At 35.7% G+C, this 20,416-nt stretch overlaps 1 protein-coding gene across 1 annotated transcript in view; it reads right to left on the bottom strand.

The window, feature by feature from the left end:
- Positions 1–3,600: 3,600 nt before the first annotated feature.
- Positions 3,601–20,416, bottom strand: part of ppp2r5b (protein phosphatase 2, regulatory subunit B', beta) — a 29,545-nt gene continuing 12,729 nt past the window's right edge. The window contains exons 3-13 of the mRNA XM_067400404.1: positions 19,804–19,905; positions 19,545–19,637; positions 16,904–17,034; positions 16,735–16,794; positions 15,169–15,277; positions 7,915–7,968; positions 7,756–7,806; positions 6,925–7,044; positions 6,668–6,795; positions 6,473–6,574; positions 3,601–4,478 (exon numbers count right to left, since the gene is read on the bottom strand). Coding sequence (XP_067256505.1) covers positions 4,310–4,478; positions 6,473–6,574; positions 6,668–6,795; positions 6,925–7,044; positions 7,756–7,806; positions 7,915–7,968; positions 15,169–15,277; positions 16,735–16,794; positions 16,904–17,034; positions 19,545–19,637; positions 19,804–19,905 — 1,119 coding nt within the window. The 3' untranslated portion in view covers positions 3,601–4,309. The remainder of the gene's footprint in view (positions 4,479–6,472; positions 6,575–6,667; positions 6,796–6,924; positions 7,045–7,755; positions 7,807–7,914; positions 7,969–15,168; positions 15,278–16,734; positions 16,795–16,903; positions 17,035–19,544; positions 19,638–19,803; positions 19,906–20,416) is intronic.

The raw sequence follows: 20,416 nt of genomic DNA, 5'->3' as shown, positions 1-20,416 counted from the left end.
TGGAATAAAAGCCAGGAAACAGGAGCAGAAAGGTCACAGCGGTCACTGAGAAGCACATTCTGTAAGAAATTATGATGACTTATCATAAAAGATAATGTGCACTTTTAAAGTTTCAGGGAGAATCTCAGACATTATCAGCAAGGATTCACAGGCATTTACAGACTATTTTCCCTCACCTGTTCCATATAGCTAAAAAAAGACAAATGAAATTACCTATGTACTCTATTATGAGAACAAATACCCCAAGGGGAAAAAATGCACCTATTCAGTCTACCTTTTAAGCATATAAATTGCATGATATAATGAAATGTATATGCATACACATATTCCACGAAAAATTTTATGTAGTAAAGTTACAATTTACGCATAATTCTACAGACACTGTTCCACTTTACCTCAATTCTCCGTTTGTAACTGACATTAAAGGCTTATTTCACCCAAAAAATTAAAATTCTGTCATTTATTACTCACCCTCATGCTGTTCCACACCCGTAAGACCTTTGTTGATCTTTGGAAGACAAATTAAGATGGCTCCGTGAGGCCTCCATAGGGAGCACTGACATTTCCTCTCACAAGATCCATAAAGGTATTAAAAACATATTTAAATCAGTTCATGTGAGTACAGTGGTTCAATATTAATATTATAAAGCGACGAGGATATTTTTGGTGCGCCAAAAAACACAAAATAACGACTTATTTAGTGATGGCCGATTTCAAAACACTGCTTCAGGAAGCATCATAAATGAATCAGTGTGTCGAATCTGCTGTTCGGAGCGCCAAAGTCACGTGATTTCAGCCGTTTGGCGGTTTGACACGCGATCCGAATCATGATCCAAAGCTTCCTGAAGCAGTGTTTTGAATTCAGCCATCACTATATAAGTCGTTATTTTGTTTTTTTGGCGCTTCAAAAATATTCTCGTTGCTTTGTAATATTAATATTGAACCACTGTACTCACATGAACTGATTTAGATATGTTTTACCTGTCATTGCTGGCTATGCAGGCCTCACGGAGCCATCTGATTTCAACTAAAATATCTTAATTTGTGTTCTGAAGATGGTTTTACGGGTGTGAAACGGCATGAGGGTGAGTAATAAATGACAGAATTTTCATTTTTGGGTGAACTAACCCTTCAAATGATTTGTGGCAGTTCTTGTGGTGGGTCCTCTGATTGCCATTACATACATGTGACCAGCAGACGTCGCCAGCGTGCGGTATGACGGGGGTTTGTATAGAGTAGACATTACTAGTTAAAAGCTTCAGAAATTCCCATTTCGACACACCATTTCTTGTATAAATATAAGCCATAAACAAGGCGTTGTATTTGTCATCTTTTTAGAGCAGAAAAGTACGTTCCAAAGTGCTTTACTAACTCAAATGGCATAAATCTACACAAATGAACAAGCAAATTTATGTAACGCTAACAACTAAACCTGCTGAAAAAAAACAGCATATGCTGGTTAAGGTAGGTTTTGAAGCTGGTATGCTGGTTTATGCTGGTACTGAGCTGGTCCTATGCTGCCAATGCTGGTCCTGGACCAGCTTAAACCAGCTCAAACCAGCATACCAGCTTCAAAACCTACCTTAACCAGAACATGCTGGTTTTTTTTTTCAGCAGCAACATGACTTGTGAGATGCTACGGTGCTACTTCTAATTTATCTTTAATTTTGAATTTCAGCAAATTTAAGTTTCTAATTATGTGAAAGTAATCCTTTTTTATGTCAAATTATGTAAATTAAGTGGACCAGCGTACTTTATTTTTGAAGGCTATTTTATTTTGTCTCTTGACTCCCATTTATTCCCAAATTTTAGCCTACCTGCTAAGTGAATGAAACAGAAATTTTACACATTATTGTTATTTAGTGTAAGTAGGCTGTTAGGTTCGTCAGTAAGACCCGATAAAAAAAAAACTGTAATGTAAATTAATATAATTTATGAAAAAAAAAATTACTAATTAATCTAATCAGGTAGTTATGGCAGAAATAATCATAATCCATGAATAAATCCTTTTTTTTTTTTCATTTAATGTAACAGTAATTGGAAATGTACAGTTTTATAATTTAAGAGAGCAAATTTTAATATTCATTATAGAACTTTTAGCATACATTTAATGTGTATAAAATATGGTCATTCGTTCTGAAGGGCATCAGAGAGGAAACCTGGAACAGCTCTGGTCATGTGACTGAGTATCGATACCTGCCATGTAAAAATGTTTACATGAAATCTAGACACCCTGCACTTCCATTTATAGTTGACAACTTTAACTCATTGGGATTAAATCAATGACATTGATGCTCAGTCCTTATAGAATCACACAAAATATCAATAAAACAAGAAACTCACCTATTTGAGTCCACAAGCAGATGCCAGAAGCTTTTGGGAAGAAAATGACCAAACCACATTCCTTCACAGACTGCCTTCTTGCTGTTTTAAAGCGCATTTATAGGACAATCTGACATCACTCTAATTACAATTCCCATTAATCTAGCCTGGAACATTACATGTAAACTTAACCAAACATGTTTTAAACATCTGCTCGTGTTTTAGGAATGAGCCGAATGACATCAGCTTCAAGTCAATGATGTGAACTAATGTTGCTAAAACTAAAGAAAAGGGTCAGCTTTGAATGAACACCTTTCAGAAACCCATAGGCTACTAGAGAGTGAACAAAACCCCCAGATGTGTCAAAGGTTTTGAGTGAAAATAATGACAAAAGTGTTCTTGATGCTGAGTTTTCATGTTTACATCCCACTTTTATACATTCATATCCCAAAACCGCTCATCCCCCAAAAATACATTGCTATGTTTAAACACAAGACATTGATCAAAAGGACGGTGCAACTCTAGTTTAAGTGATGCTACGTATGCATACAATTTCAGTCCGTTTTTATTGCCGTGTCTATTCTATTTCATTTTTTCTTTTCCGTTTTGTTCCTATGAAATGTGATGTTTCTGCAGATACCAGTTTTCTCAGAGGTCAAACAAAGGGTGTTAATCCAGATGCAAGAGTCATTAAGTTTGCTTTTCTCAATAAGACAGACTACTGCAAATTAATAATCAACAGTGGCAGTTCATTTGAGTGTTGACGCACACTCAAAATGAATGGTACATTCTGATCTAATCCCTGTTTTCTTCTAAACTGTAATAAGCTTCTCTACAACATCCACACATCAGTCTCTTCCTAAGCTTTCTCAGTATGCCTACACACACAGTTCCTTCCCATTAACAATCCTCTACATCAATAAATATAAGCGACAAAAAACAAATATACAAAACTCAAGACTGTCCTCTCTTTAAATTGAACACAAAAAGAGAATGAGTGCAAGCAATTTGATTGAATGAAATAAATAATAAAATAAATACAAAATAGCCGGACACACATTATTCAGATGAGATGAGAATATTGCTAAAATAAAATGTTTTGAATGTTATGTGTATATATATATATATATATATATATATATATATATATATATATATATATATATATATATATATATATATATATAGATAGATAAATAAAAAACATAAGAACAGACTAAAATGTTGTCACTTCAGAACAAGTTTCGTTTTACCTAGCAGCATACTTCAGTCATGTTTATGAGGTGCTACACTAGAATACCCCCACCAACACTATAATCAGACATAGATATCATATTTATATATATATATATATATATATAAAAACATCAGTTATATTAGCATAGAAGTAGTACTTATAGAATAAGCTGTAGAAGTAGGAACATTATAATCTGTACTTTTAAAGAATTTTCATCTTTAGGATCATCATTATTCATTCCTCTTCAGAGTTTGACAGTATGCAGAGTCTGTTGGTCGATTGACGGGGGGCTCGGATCGGCCCGAGAGAAACAGAGCCAGTTCTGGAATGACAGTAATGAACGATGTACGCGTTCGATTTCGAGTGTGCGCATGTGTGTCACCTCATGCAGGTATGTTTCGCATGTTAAGGTTGATGATCCCGGTGCGTGTAGGAATAGAAAGAAAAGATGCAGAGAGGCAGGTGTGTGAAGCGTATGAAAGAGTAGGACGCGTGTGAGAGGTACTCATTTTTTTCTCTTTTATATCTCACTCGTTGTGTGTGATGTGTGCTTCTGTGTTTTTCAGATATCTACATATGGACAGCCTGTCGTACGTGTGCTTGTGACGGTCGTGTCTGCATGGTGTGTGCACGTGTGTGTGTGTGTTTTCAGACGGCGATTGAGGCATTGATTGGTTCCCAAGTCAGGTAATTGTTGTGTTTTACAGTGCTGTGATACTGTGTGTGTGTCTGTATGTTTGCGTGTGGTTTCTAGGTGGTGTTGGCAGCGCTGGTCTCTGACTGGCTCTTGGTAGTGTTCTCTCTCTCCTGCAGGTTCTTCTGGTTTCTGCTGGCCTCGGTCAGACTCTGCAGTCGCCTCTCCTGCAGATCCTGCAAATTCTTCCACAGCTCGGCTCGCTCCCTCTCTTTTTTCAGCTCCCTAAGGAAAGGAGATGAAAGAGGGATGGGGAGGAGTGTAAAAAAGGATAGAAATACTTGCTGTGCTCAAAGAAATACATGTCATTATAAAATCAAAACTCATTTACTTTCTTAATACACAATCCTGGTCTAATTGGTGCATGTCTTATCCCAAATTATATCAAAAATATTAATAAATAAATAAAATTACCCCCATGGAATTGGTTTTCAGCTTCGCTTTTTTAAACATAAATAGACACCAGAGTTATTTTAGTATAACTTATATACTATTATAGTATTTATTAATATTTTAAATTTCAGTTTTCATTTGAATGTTATGTGCTTTTGTCTTTTATTAGGTGTTTTTTAATATACACCCTTGAGACACCCCTGACAAAGTGTGGTTTTGGATGATATCAGCATGAATCCTTATCATTTTTTTTGGTGCAAATACATTACAGTAACTTGACATTATCATTGAAGACCAGCAGTAATAATTTTCATTTTGATATTTGATAATAATGGCAATATATACATGTCAAAATCAGACATGCTCCTTTGCCAGCTGTGATGCCTGCTTACTGTTTTAAACTCTGCCCAGGTTTGTAAAAGATTTGTGGGTCAGCACACCTTAATAGCTTCAACAATTGATTGCCAATTAAGTTTAGAATACAATGAACCAATCAGAACCCAGTTTATGTCAGATAGTGGCTAATGGTGGATATTCTTCTATGTGGAGTTTTTTCTATGCATAAACTGTTTATGTAATAAAATATGTCTTCATAGTTTGTGTTGTCCCTTATCAGTGCAAAATTATCACAAATTAAAAAGGATTCATGCCAATATTGTCCAAAACCCCACTTTTCTAGGGCGTTTCCAAACTTTTGGAGGGCAGTGTGTATATATTTACATTTATTTTATTTTATTTTATTTGAGTTTTATTTTATTTAAATTAGTTGCAACATTTCTAGCTTTCATTTAATTTTTTAACATTTTAATAACATCTAATATTTATGTTTGATTTTATTTCAGCATTATTTCAGTGAATGAAAATTATTTTTCATAGTTTTATTATTTCACAGCTAGAATATGACGGCCACACAAATAGATTTTTAAATGCCAGTCACAGTTTTTATTATATTTCTTATTGTGGTATTGTAATTTCAGGTATGAAAAAAAAATTGTAGACATAAATGAAATGCGAGACACTACTTAAGTCTTGCGGGACGCGGGACAAAGCTCCCAATTTCGGGACTGTCCCACATTACCATCATATTTAATATGTTTTTAAAATAGGCTATATAAATAGTAAAATGGTTCCAACAGATTTTCCTGTGGTGCTGAAAGTGGTACCGAGAACCATAAAATCTTTATGGTATTGGTACCGACTACTGGAATTTTGGTACCGTGACAACACTAGTTTATACTCTTGTGTACTGTATGTTTGTTTTTTTGTTTTTTTTTGTGCTTTCTTGTCGTTCGTTCATCATCTTTGTTTTATTTTTTGCGTTTGTGCATGTTGGGGGCGGAGCTATGGAAGGAGAGAGTGTGTTCATTTGGGTTCATTTCAAAAACAGTGTTCAACAGCGATTTTGAGAATTGCAATAATCTATTTCATTTACACCTTTAAGTGTAAATGAAATAGATTATTGCTGTTACCTCTAAATACAAATAAACATTAAATCCAAAAGTACTTGTAAATCATGCATCAGAGATCATACACAATTAATGCTCTTCTAATTTTATAATTGCTCATTACTTCAGATTATCCAACTCTCTACTGTCTCTGGTTAATTTCTGAACCTGACTTACTTCACACGTCACAAATCCATATTTTTTTATTCCCCCAATTTCTTAATTTATAATATGAACTCCTCCCATCCAACCACCTTGCTTCATTCTTGTATGTAATGGCCACTTCATGCAACCAACTCCATCCAGTTTCATGTCATATTACACAAGTCAAATGAGTTTTAATTCTGTTTCATGTTGACTTAAACACCGTCCTGTACTCACTTCTGTTTCTCCACTTTGTAGGAGGCAGTGAGATCATCAAAGAGCTTGCTGTTCATCTCCATGAATGTCTTCAGCACATTGTAGATAAGAGAGATGATCGTCCTGAATAAGACAACAGAGAAATGTCCTTGATTGATGTCAATAGCATTAATGTTATTGAAGAGTTTCTAAAACGCATGTTAGAATGACACTGACTGGTTCCAGTGCTCTTTGGAAACTCTGTACAGTGTGCCAAAGACCAGAGGCAGGATGACCTGGCAGTTCTCCTCTATTAGACTCAGAATGTACTCATTATTCCAGAAATACAGAGCCCGCTCTGCAACCTGAGACAGAATAAAGAGAGAGAATGAGAAAAGAGTACACAAACAGGTGCATTCATCACCTCCGCGTGTTCACAAGTACTACAGGCAGACGAGTGGGAGGAATGCTCCGGTGTGAAAGAGGAAGCTGACCTGGAAATGAGGGCTGGAGATGCAGGCAGCAATCTGTTTGAATAGAGGCTCCTGCACACGGATAAACTGAGATGGCTCAATCACGTCCAGAATCTCCTCGATCTCCCCCAGGAACATCACCTGTGTTCATGTGACAGGATTATACAAACACACTAGCAAATATTTCCAAGTTCATTTGCAATCAGAAAACATGAGTGGATTTCAATGTCTCAATTCATCAGCAACGATTAACGGCAATAACAAACTTCAGCATCTGCATCAGCCAATGCAGATAATCTTAACAAGTCAAACATTGGCTCAAGCTATGTATTTTAGTCGGTCACTAACAACTATCACTAGCCTGGTTTCCATTCACACTTTTTATGCAAATTTGGTTTTTGTCATATTCAGATTTTTTGCATAAATTAAATTTGCAGCTTGAATGAAAACATAAATATTGTCTGAGACGGGATTTCCCAATTGGGGGTTCTATTATTATACAGAATGTAAAAATAAAATATATAAATGGGGCGTGATTATCAAATCAAAGGCTGCAATTGAATTAAATAACTATAGTCTGATGCACTGTGTGTTTCAGAGTGATTTATCATTATAATTATCAAATATAATTTTTTTTATTTTACAGTACAATTGTAATGTACATCAGTAATATATTTCGGTCTTTATTTTAAAACACTACTACTAATAATAATAATTATTATTCACATCAGAGGATGATGAACATGTGAAATATTAACTTAAAATCGAAGGGGTTACTTATTTTATGTCTGAGGGGTTTGTCTGACCTCTGGTCTGAGAGGTAAAACTATATGTTTGCAATGCTTTTCTTACCTCTTTCTGAGTGCATGTTTTTGGCCAGTATCTCAGCAGCCCCCTGATGATCTAATGAAGTACAGAAGATTGAAAAATGTAAAAGACAATCTTCTTTTTTAATCTGACAGCGCAGTGGTATGTATATGAAGTTGCATGACATAATTAAATTCAACGTACGTGTTCTGTAACTGTGGCATCTTTCTCCATGAATTGCACCACACAGTAAGCCAGCTACATGAAAAGAGCACAAAAAAGATTTTTAATAAAGTCACTTGCAGGCAGGTTATCTACACAGCGTCACTTCAATGGCTTATTGATTTTACCTGCAGGTGCTTCTGATTCAAGGGTATGAGAGTGAGGACATTACCCCATGTCCCCATTTTTCAAAAGGTGTATAAATCATACAGAATGAGTTTTTTTTTGAGAAAATAAAAATGTGCAGTTTCCTGTGATGGGTAGGTTTAGGGGTAGGAGTAGTGTAGGGTGAAAGAAAATACAGTATAAAAACCATTACGCCTATAGAATGTCAATTCACAAAAACAAACGTGTGTGTGTGTGTGTGTAAGTGTGTGTGTGTGTGTGTGTGCACTTCTCTGCCTTTCATGATTTGATCTGAAGAAGCACTAAGCTAACTTCACAAATAAACCATTCTTCTTATCAAGATCCTAAATGCCACCACATGGCTTTATCTTTAATCTGCCCACACTGGGAGTTTCTGCAGCAGTCAATGCATTGGCACATATCTATACTCAACAATCCATATGCGAGTGCCAGTTATGTAGGCTTAGCTGCTAGATGTCTGTCAGCAAATGTTTGACTGCTTTCTGGACTTACGGAGAACAGTTCTTTGTGAAACACAATGTGTAGCACGTGTAAAACGTAGGTTCTGTGCACTAAAGCAATAGTAAACCTGCAGTATAAGCCGGCTATAGTGAATGGAAATTTAGCAGACATGGTATGCTTTTTTTTCTAAATGTTGTTCATTTTTATGAACTTTTAACAGGGACAGTCCCCCTGGAAGAACCTTGTGTTATATGCATTGCTCAAGGGCACAGTGGTGATAGCACATGTCCTGTTCCTCGTGAGCATCACACCAGACACCACCTCAGTGGCGGAGATTGCCTTTTCGGTACAGTATGTGGGTGTAAGTGAGAAAGCCTGGGTTAGGTGCAAGCTCTAGAAATTGGATAAAGTCCATAACAACTAACAGCAGAAACGAATATCAATATATACATTCATACACAGGTCAAAATGATGTCAGGAGGGGATATTTGTTTTAATGACTCTGTAAGTTTGATTAAACCATCAAATTATGAGGAAAATATGATGTACATTTGTATGGCCTATATATGTATAAAGCTGTATCACATGATTAAGAGTATCATGTGATATAAAAAAAATGCCTGGTTGATACTGCTTTTATACAGCTGCTCAATAAACAAGAAATTAATATTGAGTAACTTTATTGTGTTTAAAATATAAATAACTCAATATTAATTTCTTGTTTATTGAGCAGTATAAAAGCAGTATCAACCGTGTTAATAAGTTCATACTTATTTCGAAGTGTTTATTTTCTTTCTTTTGCATACAACACAAGTTCACAGATTATCTTGCTCTCTGGGTGTTGTAAGGCAATATTGTCTATAAAACTGCTTTTAAAGGTGCCCTAGATTAGAAATTTGAATTTACCTCGGCATAGTTAAATAACAAGAGTTCAGTACATGGAAATGACATACAGTGAGTCTCAAACTCCATAGTTTCCTCCTTCTTATATAAATCTCATTTGTTTAAAAGACCTCCGAAGAACAGGCGAATCTCAACATAACACCGACTGTTACGTAACAGTCGGGATCATTAATATGTACGCCCCCAATATTTGCATATGCCAGCCCATGATCAAGGCATTACACAAGGGCAGAACGTCTGGATGAGCACAGCTGAATCATCAGACTAGGTAAGCAAGCAAGAACAATAGCGAAAAATGGCAGATGGAGCGATAATAACTGACATGATTCATGATAACATGATATTTTTAGTGATATTTGTAAATTGTCTTTCTAAATGTTTTGTTAGCATGTTGCTAATGTACTGTTAAATGTGGTTAAAGTTACCATCGTTTCTTACTGTATTCACGGAGACAAGAGCCGTCGCTATTTTCATTTTTAAACACTTGCAGTCTGTATAATTCATAAACACAACTTCATTCTTTATAAATCTCTCCAACAGTGTAGCATTAGCCGTTAGCCACGGAGCATAGCCTTAAATTCATTCAGAGTCAAATGTAAACATCCAAATAAATACTATACTTACGCGATTAGACATGCTGCATGACGAACACTTTGTAAAGATCCATTTTGAGGGTTATATTAGCTGTTTGAACTTTTTTTATGTTGTTTAAGGCAAGCGCGAGCTCTTGGGACGTGGAGCACTAGATTTAAAGAGCCACACACCCTGAATCGGCTCATTTCTAATTATGCCCCAAAATAGGCAGTTAAAAAAATGAATGAAAAAAAAATCTATGGGGTATTTTGAGCTGAAACTTCACAGACACATTCAGGGGACACTTTAGACTTATATTACATCTTGTAAAAAAAAGTTCTAGGGCACCTTTAACATTGCTCTATTAGTGAGTAGAATGAGATATGTTTTCATATTAATACGAAAATATTTTCCAGATGATATTTTATTCATTTAGTTTGAATTTAGTACATATACATGTTAAATTTATAACATTCAGTACATATATAAAATTTAGTACATGAAAATTCTAATCGAAAATAAACGTCTTTATATTTTAGGAAGGGGGTCCATTTCACAGCACCCATACAGTACATGGCCAGATATATATATACAATGAATCTATGTATAATTTGTTAATGTTTTAGCTGATAAGGAACTGATTATCTGGTTGTCAGTACAATATTTTAATTCAAGGGGTTTAAAGTGATTTCAGTAGAACAACCTATTACAGAATCTTAGTTTCAAGAAAGCAACTTAGAGCCTAAAGAAAAACTACTGAGACTGTACATAACTAAATGATGACATCCTTGGTCTGCACACACACATGCTGCATTTATTTCCAGATTAATATATTCCCTGAAGAGGAAAAATTCACAAAGCACCTGAGCCTCAGAGATTACAGGCAAAAGACTGAGAAAAGGATGTTTTTATAATGGGAGGTTACACAAATGCGTGTGTGTGTGTGTGTGTGTGTGTGTGTGTGTGTGTGTATATATGTGATATGGCCACAAGAGTGTTTTTTGTTGCCATGAAAGCCCTTCTGCACCGTTGCCTAGGTGAGCTGTTAGGGTGGTGATGGTGTGTGTGTGTCTACTTTGGAAGGGCTGATGTCACATAAAACGTCTGTCTTTTCCCCAGGGGGTGAGAGCCCTGTTAACTCCTGTTTTTTTTGGTTTTTTTTCACTCTCATTCTTTTCCCAAAAAGAACATCATAATTATCCTCTTAGTCTCAGTCTATGCAGTGCATTACAAAAAGGTTCAAATGTTTAGTTTGTGAGAGTATGTTTATGTGCATGTGTCTGAATCTTTGTAGAAGATAATGGAAGCCTGTTATGCCCTCAGCGTAAAAAATCTCACAAATATATATCACAAATGTAACTTCATATGTCCCAATTATAACTTATCTTACAACCTCAACTTTTTTAATACCAACTGCAACTTCATCCCACAATTGCAAATGAATTTCCTAGTAATTGTAACTTTTTACCTCAAAATTGCAAATCTTACAATTCATAATTATGACTTACAGTTGTGAAAATAATTGTGTAATCCTCACATTATTCTTCTTTTGTCTTTTTTAAGTGTGTGTGTATGTGTGTTTACAGGTTTATATTACCTGTATTAGGATAGTAAAACCTGAATCACCTACAGTGTGGGGACCAGCCAGCAGTCCCCATGGGGGAAATGGATTAATAAACATACTAAATGATGTTTTTTGAAAATGTAAAAATGATGAAAGTTTTCTGTGATGAGTAGGTTACTACACACGCTGGGTTAAAAACAACCCAAGTTGGGTTGAAAATGGACAAACCCAGCGATTGGGTTGTTTTAACCCAGCGGTTGGGTTAAATGTTTGCCCAACCTGCTGGGTAGTTTTATTTAAACCAACTATTATTTAAAAATGTCTATATGGCTAGCTTAAAATGAACCCAAAATAGTTGGGAAATTAAAAACCAGATGCAATTAGAGACAACAATAATAGACAAAAGGTGAATGTTTATTAATAAGCTTTAATATTGTATATAAATTTATTAATAAGCAATTTAATAAATGTTTATTGTTTAATAATTATTCATTGAACATTAATAAATGTTCATTTCCAACATACTTTGGGTTAATTTTAATAAAGCAATACAGTAATTTTCAAACAATAGTTGAGTTAAATAAAACTACCCAGCAGGTTGGGCAAACATTTAACCCTACCGCTGGGTTAAAACAACCCAATTGCTGGGTTTGTCCATTTTCAACCCAACTTGGGTTGTTTTTAACCCAGCATTTTTTAGAGTGTAGGTTTAGGGTTAGAATATACAGTTTGTACAGTATAAAAACCATTACGTCTATGGAGAGTCCCTACAAGGATAGTGAACCAGACTCTGTGTGTGTGTGTGTGTGTGTGTGTGTGTGTGTGTGTGTGTGTGTGTGTGTGTGTGTGCGTGAGCACGCATTTATGTGATTTATGAGGACACAAATTTGTATAATGACATGGGTATTACACTGGTATTATGACGTAAACATGAAATATGAGGGCATTTCATGAGTCCTCATATTTAAAATAGCTTTAAAAACATACTAAATGTTTTATTAAAAATGTAAAAATGCAGAATGTTTTTTCTGTGATGGGTAGGTTTAGGGGTAGAGGTAGTGTAGGGGGATAGAATATACAGTTTGTACAGTATAAAAACCATTACGCCTATGGAATGTCCTCATTTTGATAGCAAAACAAACCCGTGTTTGTGTGTGTGTGTGTGTGTGTGTGTGTGTGTGTGTGTGTGTGTGTGTGTGTGTGTGTGTGTGTGTGTGTGTGTGTGTGTGTGTGTGTGTGTGTGTGTGTGTGTGTGTTCGTATGTTTTGTCTGCCTGAGAACCAAACATTAGTCTGTAAATTACTGGCCAAGGTAAAAGTAAGATTAAATCTCAACACTTTACAAGGCTTTGGTATGTTTTGACTTGGCACAAGATAAAAATCCCATACCCAAGAGACACCTCAGTGAAAAATATATCCCCTGGTGTCACTCAGTAGTTTGAGGCTCAATGAGGACTAAGCTCTAATCATCCAGGATAAATCCCCAAGACTTAACTCAACCACTCACCATTAGTTCCTATGCAAACAAATAAAATAGTAACCAAATCACAACAGCCACAGATTACACAGAGGCTAAAAGAATCACTGAAATGCACACTTAATGCTGGTGACAAAACCATTTATAAAAATAGAGTTCGGTATTTAGCCTTTCATCTCGCTAAGAGCTTTCTAGAAATGTGTGATGTTCTGATGAAGCCTTGAGGGAAGTGTGATTAAGGATTTGGCTGCACTGTCCTTCTGTTTCTATGGAAGCTACATAAAATAAGTCTGGCCACCCAAAGGCATTCCCTGGGAGAGCTCTATATGCCCTTGTGGCGAGTAGGAAGTATAAACAGCCCGGAGTGTGGGCACTGAATTATGGATGGGGTGATATCGACAAGGGAAAGGGCGAGTGTAGGAATGTAGGACAAGCACTTTCAGAATACACACACACACTTATAAACATATACAAACAGGCAGTACTAACATTACAAAAGCACTTTTCAGACATAACATGCTGTTAATATGCGGAATAATCTACTGAATCTTTAGAAAGAATGCATGTGCAATACAGTTCAAAGGATTGGGTTGTTAAGATTTTTATGCTCAACAAGGCTGCATTTGTTTTTGATAAAATACAGTATTTTGAAATATTATGATTTTAATAAATTTCAAAATGAAATGTATTCATGTGATGGCAAAGCTGAATTTTTTTCAGTGTCACATGATTCTTCAGAAATCCCTCTAACACCTTAGCATTCCTGTAAAATCTGCTTAAAATGCCTTAAAAAAAAGGCACGCCCAAAGTAAATTGCATGCTATTCTTGAACCACTTGGAGTATATGTATGGTTTTGGTCTCTTTTGAAAGGTATGTGTACCACGGGTGGTACAGTGGAACGCTAACAGGCTAAACATGTTGATTTTGTGCTAAAGAAATACTTCTTTGATGAATAGAAAGTTCAAAAGAACAGCATTTATTTGAAATATAAATTTCTTGTAACAAAGCAAAAGAGATCAATTTAATGTCCTTGCTAATAAAAGTATTAATAAAAAAAAAAAAAAATCACACTGACCCCAAACTTTTGTATGTGTATGTCATAGGCAGTGTTGGGGGTAACACATTACAAGTAACTTGAGTTACGTAATCAGATTACTTTTTTCAAGTAACTAGTAAAGTAACACATTACTTTTATATGCATTACTTTCTAAACAAATAACGCAAGTTAATTTTTTTTCCCATGTATTGACTGACAGCTCTCCTGTCGCCATGTAGAGAGAAATCGAGAGTAAGCGCATGTAAATGTGAGTATTTACTCATCTCACTTGCATAACAACGGAGTCAGTATTCCTCAAAATGAATAAAAACAGTGAAATGCATACTCAATAATTAAATTAAACAAATATACTTGTATACTTATATATTTAAATATATGTATTTAATCTCACTTTATTCACCAGTTTCTTTGCTGCTGACCTTCGATTATCCAATTCAACCATACACTCTAAAAAATGTTGGGTTAAAAAATGAATTAAAAAATTTAACCCAATGGTTGGGTTTGTCCATTTTTGACCCAAACTTGGGTTGAAACAACCCAGCATTTTTTAGAGTGTACTAATAAGCAAAAATGACTTTAGATAAACATCATATTTGTGATCAGCCTGAGGCTTGGTGTGAAAAGGTCTTTACATTTGCCAAAAATAGACAAACAAACAATCAAGCCAAGCCCAGCCCAGCTGAAAAAAGTAACACAACTTAGTAACGCAATTAGTTACTTTTTTTAGGGAATAACGCAATATTGCATTACTTTTAAAAGCAACTCTCCCCAACACTGTTCATAGGCACACACACACACAAAGGCAAGATGAGTCTTCAAAATGTCCAAAAATTCTTCTGGACACTAAACATGTATTCATGTTATTGCATAAAATAAAATATCAAACCAAGTGGATTGGACTGACTTGGGGAATGACTTTTAACCAACTGGCCATTTTTGTGAATGTATCAAGTCAATTTTCATTAGTATTTAGCGCCCCCTCGTGGTGTGATATCCCATTACAGTCCATTAATTAACAGCATGAGATCTGTATGTGCATCCCAGTGTGACTGTGTCTGGGCGTCTGACTCTAACCTGTGCATGAAAAATGGAGAGAGACTTGGCAGTGTGCAGGGGGATCAGGACCCTCACCAGGAACTGCTTGTGCTCTGATTTGAGAGGCAGAGCAAAGCCATTTATGATACTGGAAAAGAGGAGAGGAGAGGAGAGGAGAGGAGAGGAGAGGAGAGGAGAGGAGAGGAGAGGAGAGGAGAGGAGAGGAGAGGAGAGGAGAGGAGAGGAGAGGAGAGGAGAGGAGGCGGAAAAGAGAAAAGGGAGAATAAACAGGATTAGTATCAGTCGTCCTGATGATGCTCTGTACACTCATTCGCCACATTATTGTTCATCAGCTAATCCCCCGCTAAACCCCCCTCATCTCCTCCTCTCTTTCTGTCAATCCTTCTTCTACTAGTTTTATCTTCTTCTACTCAATCTGTTCCTCCCATTGCTTAACTGTTATTTAATTCCATCTATACTGTCTTTCTCTGTTTCTCTCTTTTGTTCTACAATCAACTCTCTTCAATCGACTCTCTATCTTCTTTACTCTTTGTCTTTCTCTCTCATTTTACATACTCAATCTTTCTCTAATTCTACCAGTTATCTTCCCTTCCCCTCTTTTCTTCTTTTTACTTTGCTTATCTCTTATCTCTTATCTTACTGCATATATATAAAAACATCTGAAACAACTGAATAATTCAAACAGTTCAACAACAAAAAAAAAAAACAAAAAAAAAATTGAAAGTATATTTGGTTTAAATTTGTGTTTCTTATCTATTCCCAGGAAACACTGATAAAACTGTGTTTAAATTTATTTTGGAGAATACTTCTGTATTTTATGACATATCATACATTTTGTATATTGTTTAAATATTATTATAATATTTATATAAATATAAATATTGAAATATATTTTAATTTTACAGATTTTAAAATTAAAATATGCATGTATATATATATGTGCATACATACAGCTCTCTCTCTTTCCCTCGTTCTACCTCATTCTCTCCTCAGTAGTGATCAGAGAGATGTGTGGGTGGGAGGCACTATAAATACTACTGGCATCAACCTGAATTTAGACCTCCATCCCCAACACTCTGACTCATGCCTCCCCCTGGTTGTCTCTCTCTTCCCCTGTTTCTCTCTGTCAAAGGTTTTCTTTGTTTATGCTATTAAACACACTGAGAAATAGGCACCATTTTGTGTACATTGAACCCAATATGCAAAGCAGCAGTGGTTTTGCTGAGAACATGGCTGTGAATTACATGGCTGGTAAAATGGGAAACATGACCGGGGAACAGGCAGCAGGTACATGCAGCAAGCGCTGATGTCTGAGATCTTTGCAAAGTGTCTGAATCACCAGCTCACACACCATAATCTGCCACATTAAGTTATGTAAAACTATAATTTACTCATTCAAGATTATAGTACAAATGTCATGAGATATTATATGTACCTCCTAACACTGGAAACAATGAATAAACCATAGGGATCTACCTTAAAATCTTCTCATTTACATTGCTTAGCTATATAAACATCATCTGAGCTGGTTTTTAACATAAATTTAGTGTGCTTTCTATTATGAGAATTTGAAAGAGTATCTACCTTCCCAAAATTTCCAGAAGTTCAGCAACTCCATTGAAACGCTCAGTTTCATAGATGAACCTGCAGAGTTTAAAAAAAGATATGACATTTTAAAGATGAACAAAGAGCAGTTATTGTCTGTGTAATATCAATACTGGTCATGCTTTTTGTCTACACGACTGTGTCTGACCTGAGGAAGATGTTGTTGATCTGTTTGCGGATGTAGGCCCTCAAGCCCAGGAGTTTGCCATAGACACGGTGCAGGATAGTCTTCAGATATTCTCTCTCTCTGGGGTCCTCACTGTCAAATAACTCCAGCAGCTACATCCACACACATAAACACAAGCAAGTCAGCCTTTTTGCACTTAATTAAAAGCACTAATCATATGTCCTGACATTTAAAGGGATTGTTTATAATTGGTGTAAGTAGCCTTGATAAAGTTTCAAATCGAGATCAAAATAAATACAAATCAGAAATACTAACAGTCAAACCAGGAGGGTAGATTGCCTAATTGGAAAGTATTTATTTTGACAAATATTGCGATTTGACTATGATATGATAAAAATATAACATCTCATATTGCTGCTCTAAATCAAGGCCAAAAAAACAAACAAAAAAAAAACATCAAATCACATTGAAAATGTTCAACCGTGGGTGCCAAAACTACAAACTAGCAATGTTTTTCTCCCAACACTGAACTTGAAGATGGACTAAAATCACCTACGACCGCCTTGACTCCACTTTACTTGTCCATTTTCATTCACAGTGTTTCATTATATATTTATTTTCATTTATATTTATTATATAATAAGAAAAATATATAGATAAGTAGAATAGTGCATGCAAAATATATATTTATTTTAATTCTAAATATGTACCATATGTATATATATATTAGGGCCATAACCACCATAGGCATTGAGGGTCCACCCCAATAATTGGTCAAATTGTCCCCCCCAATATTTGATATTTCTTAATGCTGCTCTCCATTATGCATCACTCTTTATTGTTAGGATGACAGTTTAAAAACTCGTTGTCCCCGCCCCAATGTCATGGTTAGGCTTTGATATACAGTACAATCAATATTTATTTAGACACCTTGAACAATTCATTCATTCATATTCATTAATCAGTTTATTCACTATAGTTTAACAAAAAATGGTAATAAAATATGACACAATCTCAGAGTTAAACTGTGTCAGAAAAAAATAATCTTAATTATGTCAGGCAACACTTAAGCAAAACATCATCAGGTCAAAGTCTCTGAATAATTTTTGGTTCCAAATTTTTATCAATTTTACTGGTAGTCCACTGTATGAAGAATTTTTGGGTATAATATGTCACAGTTTACTTTATTTTGCTATCCTCACTTACATAAAAGAACTATAGTGTCCTGCACCCACATATCAAAAATGGTTTGACTAGATAGATAGATAGATAGATAGATAGATAGATAGATAGATAGATAGATAGGATGGGAATATATATATATATATATATTTGTTTATATTTTTTCTTTTTTTTATATTAGCTGCGTTTACATGGACCCTAATAATCAGATTGTAATCGGAATAGTAGCACAGTCGGAATAAAAAAGTCACATGTAACCACGTCACTCGTAATTGCAGTACAATACATGTCGTATGACGTATGACACCTGCAATGAGCTGTTGTTGTTGTTGAATGAAGTGTCATAAATGACTGTCATGTCATTCTAAAATTCTCCTTCCGCTCCTTCCGATCTGTTGAGTGGAGCAGGACAACGTCCCACCGATCCTTATTTCGGACTCTCATCTACACCTTGGATGAGAACCACCTTGGAGAGAAGACACCTTGTTTTGGGTGCAGGAAGGGGCATTTTTACTGCTTGATAAATATAAGCAGCCCAATACAATGGTTCATGTGCTCGTCATCTCCTAATCAGGACCTGAAACAGATAAATATTAAAGGTGCCCTAGAACTTTTTTTAAAAGATGTAATATAAGTCTAAGGTGTCCCCTGAATGTGTCTGTGAAGTTTCAGCTCAAAATACCCCATAGATGTTTTTTAATTCATTTTTTTAACTGCCTATTTTGGCGGTTACGCAAATATCGATGGCTCTCTTGTCTCTGTGAATACAGTAATAAACGATGGTAACTTTAACCACATTTAACAGTACATTAGCAACATGCTAACGAAACATTTAGAAAGACAATTTACAAATATCACTAAAAAGATCATGTTATCATGGATCATGTCAGTTATTATTGCTCCATCTGCCATTTTTCGCTACTATCCTCACTTGCTTACCTAGTCTGATGATTCAGCTGGGCACATCCAGACGTCCTGCCCTTGTCTAATGCATTGAACATGAGCTGGCATATGCAAATATTGGGGGCGTACACCCCGACTGTTACGTAACCTGTTCCTCGGAGGTCTTTTAAACAAATTAGATTTATATAAGAAGGAGGAAACAATGGAGTTTGAGACTCACTGTATGTCATTTCCATGTACTGAACTCTTGTTATTCAACTATGCCGAGGTAAATTCAATTTTTAATTCTAGGGCACCTTTAAGTCTGCTCTATAAAACAATGCAGGGAAATTCTGTATATTCGTGCAGTGTGCACATGTCAAAAAAATATATTCCGATTTGAAGCGTGTGACATATAAACATGCACATCAACCCGATCATTTTATTTAGCCTTCATGTAAACACTATGTTAGGATTCATCAATTGGAATTAATTCATTCCAACTGAAACAAAAGGTGTCCATGTAAACGTAGCTACTGCACCCTTTTTAGGTTTACACCTCTATACCTATACCTCTACACCTATACAAGCTCTTTACCTGTAGAACAAATTTCTGGTCCACGTAGCGCTTGGCAAGAGAAGGCTGGAAATCCGGACTCTCAAGAAAGCGTAAAAAGAACTCATACACCAACTAGATAAAAAAGTATAGGAGGAAAAGACAGAGCAAATGAGATCGGAGCTGTGACACAAGCTATAAAAAACAAAATAATAATGCTTTCTCACTCCATGCTGTCATGCCGTAATGTATGTGTTAGTGTGTTTGAGTGTATTATGAGAATGTGAGAATGTACATGTACCTGTAAGTGTGGCCAGGAGGCTTCCAGGGCTGGTTCATCCTCCTCTGGGTCAAACTCAGGGTTCTCACTGGGTGGGAGAGTTCTAAAAATGTTCACTGAGATCTACAGGAAGAAGAGGGGTTGAAAAGTTGTCTTTTAAAAAAGCATGGAAAAATACTATTGCTTCCCCATAGCAACTGACATTAAAAGAACTAAGATAGACAAATAAATCAATGAAGGCTCCAGCTCCTGCTCTAACACAGGGGTTCTCATCGCTGGCCCTCGAGGTACACTTTCCTGCAAAGTTTGGCTTCAACCTTGATCAATCTCACCTGCCTACAACTTTCTAGTAATCCTTATGAGCTTTATTATTTTGTTCAGGTGTATTTGATTAGGGTTGGAGCTAAACTCTGCAAGAAAGTGGACCTTGAGTGCCAGAGTTGCAGACTGTCTCATCATATTCAATTGTTCCCTTATGCTGTGAATATTTAAATTAAAGGGATAGTTCATCCAAAAGTGAAAATTCTGTCATCATTTTCACAACCTTGTGTCCATACATGACTTTCTTTCTTCTGTAGAACACAAAAGAGGATATTTTGAAGAATGTTGGTAACCAAACAGTATTGGTTACCAT

The sequence above is a fragment of the Chanodichthys erythropterus genome, chromosome 11 (assembly GCF_024489055.1).
Source record: "Chanodichthys erythropterus isolate Z2021 chromosome 11, ASM2448905v1, whole genome shotgun sequence".
NCBI classification, from domain to species: domain Eukaryota; kingdom Metazoa; phylum Chordata; class Actinopteri; order Cypriniformes; family Xenocyprididae; genus Chanodichthys; species Chanodichthys erythropterus.
The sequence above is the reverse complement of the archived record's forward strand: the minus strand, read 5'-3'. Positions and strand labels throughout refer to the sequence as shown.